This window comes from Schistocerca cancellata, chromosome 9 (assembly GCF_023864275.1).
Source record: "Schistocerca cancellata isolate TAMUIC-IGC-003103 chromosome 9, iqSchCanc2.1, whole genome shotgun sequence".
Lineage (NCBI taxonomy): Eukaryota > Metazoa > Arthropoda > Insecta > Orthoptera > Acrididae > Schistocerca > Schistocerca cancellata.
The window spans coordinates 332,262,059-332,268,887 of record NC_064634.1 but is presented as its reverse complement, the minus strand read 5'-3'; the positions used below and the strand labels follow the sequence as shown (position 1 = coordinate 332,268,887).

Sequence of the window (6,829 nt, the reverse complement as noted above, 5' to 3'; positions counted from 1 at the left end):
CCTGTAAATAAAAACATTCTGTTTATGGGTAATTATTATACAGTAAATTTCCATATTTGTTTTAAGTTGGCTCACGTGTTTGAAAAAACGAGGTGACTTAAGCGGTTTGTAAAGGGTCAAATTCACGCTACAAGCTCATAACAAAGATTTGCTTGACCATGTAAATTGTAAGAAGCGTGTACGGACCATCAGATATACACAAGTTGGTTGCAGCAACTCAAAACTAACAGCATTTTGTTGTGCAAATATTCCTAGAGAGAGAAAAGTAGCAAGTTGGTGGTGAGGGCATTGATTGTGGAGCATTGTTCGGTATCAGCAGTAGACCATCTAGATTCTAGGTGATCTGTTGCCAGCTTTGGATACGTCATGCTACAGTGGAATGAAGCTCCACCTCATTAAATGTGCGGGGCTGATTAGTAATGTGATTTCCAAGCATTTGCTAGACGACCTTATTTGATGAAGAAAGACGAAATTAAGTCTAGTGATATGAAAAAAAATGTTGTACATCATAGTGCGTTATTTTAGCCAAAACAACTGGTACATTTAGGAAAACATATAGCTACAGATGGCCTTGATTGATATAAGTTTGTAGATCCAGATGTGGACGGCGCTAAAGCTATGGTAGAAGAACAGCATTCAGTACCTTTAATTTTTAAACTCTCTGCCTCAACTTACCATATTGAAATATTTTGCCACAGGAATTTGCAAGGAATTGTAACACTGACATTACAATACATTCTCATCCGTTAATAACACGTACTAAATGAAGCGTCTTAGCACTACAATGGTAAAGGATATAAGGACAGGTGAGCTGGAAGCAATAAATGTAGAATTGTCCTCGTATTTTTCTTGTATTTATCAATTTATCAACGGGATTTATTTATATCATATACTTCGAAAATTGGTGTCGACACTCCTTGTATAACACTTTGGTCATTTACTTACTTCATCAACTTACAAATGTGCTATAATATGAAACATTCTTAATGTGGTTTATAAGAACAGGTTCAAGGGAGCGTTCTTATCAGAAAATAAAAATTTCAGTGTTTTTCTAACAAAACTTGGTTTTAGTACGTTCTATTCGATTAACCCTAACAATGTCAATGCATTTACCATAACGCACGTTATCCAGCGGGAGGGAGGTACTTTATACCCACTGTAAGAAAAGTAAAAATAAGGAAAATACAGTAATTGTTTTTGAATTGCATTAACAACATCCTTTCTAAAGATGTACTGATGTGTAAGTATGATCCAGTACACTCTTAGCTAATGTGTGTGTACTTTCAATAACGTTTGGTACGAACTTTGTTGCCACCACAAAAATTTTAACAATACCAATATCGCTCATTATTGTTTAATTCTACTCTCAAATCACTTTTTACAGAATTATTGATTCGTAAGTAACGTCCTGAACCTGCAGATATTAATACGACTTTCATCGAGGAAAGTGAGATCTACTAATGAGACTTAAATTTTTGAGTTAAGTTTAACAGAAAAATTTAAAGCCTTTATGGAAGCTGATAGAAAAATTCATTAAATAACAAGAAATATTTTTTCAGAATTTTAAAATATTAAGAAACTAGCTAATTATAATATTTTCGAAAATTGGAGATAAGGTACCACCCACCCCCCTTTGGTATTGTCTGGTTAATTAAAAAAAACAGTAATTTCCACAACAATGTTAGACATCTCACGTATTTCTTATACACTGCTCGATAATCATTCTGGAGACACATGAGACTTTTCATTTTGTTTTAACATTTTGGATGACATTGCAACGAAGCATCCGTTTTAGATCCTGCGGCTGCTGATAACAACGGTTTATAATATTACTTCGAGAACAGAGGCTCTGCTTGAATTATCTGCATCCAGCAAAACTTCAGGTACTACTGCAAACAGACACATTTCTACTAATGCAGGGGAAGTCCATAATATGATGGTACCTTTACTGAATGTGAATTTGCTCTTAGTGTTGTGTACTTCTCTCTGGGATACTAAACCAGGGTTTTAACATTACTTTCTGCTGTGGGCATTTCTGCAATCAAACTGCACATGTATTTACGGTGATATTTCACTTATCTACCTCATACAGTTTCAAGTACGGTATTTCAAGATTCTGAGAAACAGTGTAGCGCGGTGTTCGTTGTATGTCCTGGAATTGGAGGGCAAAAGTGTATGTTTAGTCTTAGTAAAAGACTCAACGGCAGTGACACATGTGAGCTTCAGCACTAAGTTCATATGCTGTTCTACTAGAGACAGCTCATACTCGGCTACTGTAGAAGAATACACAAATAGCTTGTTGTGTTCATTGAACGTTTGTTTGCAACAGGCGACTCTCCCTGTACTGGATTGAGGGCTGATAGTCTTAAAATTGTTTTCGTCTGTGAGTCCTTATTGTACTCAGACTCCATAGACATTTCGAATTATGTTTCACTTATCTTTCGGAAACGAGCTGCATTGAATTTGTTTTTCATGTGTGTTAGTGGATAAAACTGTTGCGAAATGATCATAAGCACTAATAGTAAACCTGCAATGAGAAACAGTACTGCAAGTACTTTCAGGATCACTGGACCCTCATTCACCGCCACCCTAATCAGAAGCATCAAACCGTCAGGATAAGGACCGATAATCTGAAAAAAAATTAGCTTTTATGAGACAGGTATGTATATCATATAATGTAAATATTAGAATACAATGTACGAGGTGCGACAATAAAATAATGAGGTTGATTTTCTTTGCAGGATGTGGCAATCCTGCAGGCTTTCGTAGGCACAATATCTTAGACCTTGGTCTACAAGCTGCTTCTAGTCAAAGCGGCACATCGATGCAACTGCTCAGTCGTGAGTTGTGCTGTAATAAATTAACAAGTGTCTGTGTCTATCGTCACGAAAATGGAACTGCATAATATTGCGCAACGGTATGCCATTTATTTTTGACTTAAATTGGGTGAATGGTTTTGGAGAGGAGGTTATGTCAAGAGTTCCAATTTGTAGTTGGCATAAAACGTTTAGTGAAGGCAGAAGATGAAGACCTCACTGGACGACCATCAACAGCACGGACGGATGTCAACTTGGCCAGGGTGCGTGAACTCGTACGATCTGTTCGAAGATTATTTGTGAAAATGATTGCAGAAGAACTGAACATCAGTTGAGAAACGGTACGTCTAAGAATAACTAAATATCTTGGTATGAGAAAGATTGTGCAAGAATGGCCCCCAAAAATCGTAATGCGCCATCTCATACCGCTCTGTCAGTACAGCACTTATTAACCTCAAATTTTAGTACTACCACAGCCACCTTATTCACCAGATATCGCTCCGTGCGACTTTTTTCTATTTCCAAGAGTCAAAACGGTGGTTAAGCGACACCATTTTCAAACAGCACGAGATGTCCAAAAGGCGGTGACGAGGGTCTTGGAGGATATTACAGAAGATGAGTTCCAGAAATGTTACCATCAATGGCAGAAGCGCTGGAAAAAGTGTGTGCAGTCAGAAGGGAAAAACACTAAACTTGACTATAACCGTAAGTAACATTTTTTTTTCACCAGTCTTATTACTTTATTGTCGCACCTCGTATGTCTCGAATTTTCTCTGACTCCGTATGATTTGCAAATTTGAGGTTTGAGAGATGCAGTTACTATGAAATGTTTTTTGCAGTTGTCACTGGGCTATGTGTAACAAAAATCTATCTCACATTTGGTAGTCCAAACTGGCAATGACTGCAACGGAAAGACATCAATAGCTTTAGTCAGTGACGGTAGTATACACTTGGAAACAATACCATATCAAAGTACTTAAGATCGAAGTGTACCACAGTTATTCTGTCACAGTAAAAAGTGCCACTGCACTCCGCACTGCAGCAGTAGAAATTAACGAGCCGAGGAAATACGCTGTAAATTATGCTGTGCACATAAAATTTTTAATTTTGATCCAATATTGTACACTTTGTTTGAGTGTGACCCACGATTTTGTGATAATTACAGAAAAGGGGAGGAGAGAAGGGTGGTTAAGTGAAAAATTTCTAAGTTTACGGTAAACATCGACAATATTCTAACAATCAATGAATCAATTTAACGTGAAATACAACAATTCATCACACAGAAATCTTGTATTTAGTGAAAAAAACACTACAGAGTATACATGATCGTTTTACTCACCGTCTCAAACCATATTATCGGTAAAAACATGCCATGGAAAGCAGAAATACTTTTCATGCCGCTCGTTCTTGCAATGAGATTAATCTGTATTTTACAGTTTCCTTGAATTGGCAGTCCCAAATCCTGCAACATTTCATTAAAAATGTAATATTTACATATTACATCACGTAACAGGTAAGTCTTGCTGCTTAATCTTGTGATGCATTTTCGTTCATCCGCAACTTAAAATACATTCTTTTAAACACAAAAGCAACTTAGAATTACATAAAATTCCAAGTCAAGCAGATCTACAGGGTGAAAAATATTTAAACCGACAAACTCTGGGAGGTTGTAAGGGACATCAAGACAAATATTTTTCCCTAATGTCATTTTTTCTTATGATGAATATTTAAGCCGGTAGAGGAAGATTTCTCTGGCGGCAAATTAATTAAACCAACAAACCCTTTTCCATTTTTTTATGACCAAGAGACAACACATTAACACAACCCAATTTCAGTTACAGTAGAATTTTCAAAAATGCCTTCATTGACACGTAAACAAAGGTTACACCGTCGGATCCTGTTCTGTCTGACACAGGCAAAAACCCCAGGAGTATCCTGAATTGTTCCTGCAGCCGCTAGTATCCGGGCAACCAGATGCTCTTCTGATGCAACAGCAGTTGCGTAAACAAGGTTGCGCATCTCTCCCCACACAAAAAAGTCCAGAGGGCACATATCTGGGGATCTAACAGGCCATGGTACAGGACCACCTCTGCCAATCCATGTTTCTGGGAACCGTCGGTACAGGAGTCGACGCACATTACGACTGAAATGTGCCGGCGCCCAGTCATGCTGGAATCACATGCGTTGTCTTGTAGGGAGCGGGACGTCTTCCAGCAATTCTGGCAATGCTCCGGCAAGAAAATTGTAATAGTGCCTGCCATTTAATGGCCTAGGTAACAGATACGCCCAATTAAACAGTCCTCAACAACACCGACCCACACACTAACGAAGAACCGCGCTTGATGAGCGCTAGTAACTGTGGAATGTGGGGTATCCTCACTCCAAACATGCGAATTGTGCATGGTGAAGACTCCATCACGCCGGAACGTTGCTTCATCGCTAAACAACACAGAGGATGGAAATGTAGGATGCATTTCACACTGTTCCAGGTAACACTGCGAAAACTGTGCTCTGGGTGGATAATCAGCTAGTTCCAGGTTGTGGACACGCTGTAAGTGAAACGGACGTAGCAACTGCTCTGGAAGGACTGTTCTTACATTCGTCTGATTCGTTCCCATGTTAGGTGCAATTATACGAGTGCTGATTGAAGCTGCAAGACAGCTTCCTCAAATTGCAGCGTTATTACCGTCCGACGGTGTCTCTGTCCAGGTAATCTGCTAAATGGCCCGGTCTCACGCAGACGTTGGTGCACAGCAGCAAAGGTCGTATGATGCGGGATACGGTTATTAGGATATTCTTGTTGATAAACTCGCTGTGCAGCTCGTCCGTTGCGGTGCGCTACGTAGTACACACCAACCGTATCAGTGTACTCACTCCAGGTGTATCGCCCCATTAGTAAAGGGAGACAGTGCACTACTACACTGGTGGACAGCAGTTGCCTACAACTGAAGGACGTAATACGCCCTCTAACAACTGAAGGACGTAATACGCCCTCTAACAACTGAAGGACGTAATACGCCCTCTAACAACTGAAGGACGTAATACGCCCTCTAACAACTGAAGGACGTAATACGCCCTCTAACAACTGAAGGACGTAATACGCCCTCTAACAACTGAAGATCGTAATAAGGCCTCTAACAACTGAAGAGCGTAGTACGGCCTCCACCGGTTTAAATAATCCTCATAGGAAAAAATGACATTAGGGAAATATTTGTTTTGATGTCCACTATAACCTCCCAGAGTTTGTCGGTTTAAATACTTTTCACCCTGTATAGTCTACAAGGTGCTCATCCTTAAAAGAATTCAGGACTATTCTCATTTCCAACAGCCTTTATAGCACTATCACTAGACTGGTTACAAATGTGGATTACATTTTTTTATATATAGAATGGGCTACTCAGTTTGTTTTCTCTCAGATAGATTTGATATGATAGAAATATTCATAATCTCATTTCTGTTTGACTTACAAAGAGCTCGTAAAAATCGTAAACTGACTTTAGTAATCTAATTAACTATTGTGATGCATACATCAATTTTGTTTCTCAAGTGGAACTCTTCAATTAGGTAGTTCATCTTTAACCACTATACGTCAAGGTGGGCATTAAGTTACACGGGTTAATTTTTCAATACACTTCCAATGATCCCAAATTTTTTAGAAATCATACCAAGACCTTAAAATGTAAATTAACACGCTTCCTTGTAGTATACTTTTGTTAATCAGCACAGGAGTTCGCAGCAGCTTAGAAGCATTTGAATTTAATGTGTCATTTGGAAACAGTACCTAAAATCACTAGCCTCTGCATTTTTCAACGTCATTTGAATATGTTGTGACTCGTTCCTTGCCGGTGTGGCCGAGCGGTTCTAGGCGCTTCAGTCTGGAACCGAGCGACCGCTACGGTCGCCGGTTCGAATCCTGCCTCGGGCATGGATGTGTGTGATGTCCTTAGGTTAGTTAGGTTCAATTAGTTCTAAATTCTAGGCGACTGATGCCCTCAGAAGTTAAGTCGCATAGT

The 6,829-nt window shown here is 39.1% G+C and overlaps 1 protein-coding gene across 2 annotated transcripts in view; it reads right to left on the bottom strand.

Annotated features, from left to right (window-relative positions):
* Positions 1-841: 841 nt before the first annotated feature.
* LOC126100408 (scavenger receptor class B member 1-like) overlaps positions 842-6,829 on the bottom strand; it is a 276,724-nt gene continuing 270,736 nt past the window's right edge. For both annotated transcript variants that reach the window (XM_049911001.1, XM_049911002.1), the window contains exons 11-12: positions 4,156-4,278; positions 842-2,630 (exon numbers count right to left, since the gene is read on the bottom strand). In XM_049911001.1, coding sequence (XP_049766958.1) covers positions 2,424-2,630; positions 4,156-4,278 — 330 coding nt within the window. In that variant the 3' untranslated portion in view covers positions 842-2,423. The remainder of the gene's footprint in view (positions 2,631-4,155; positions 4,279-6,829) is intronic.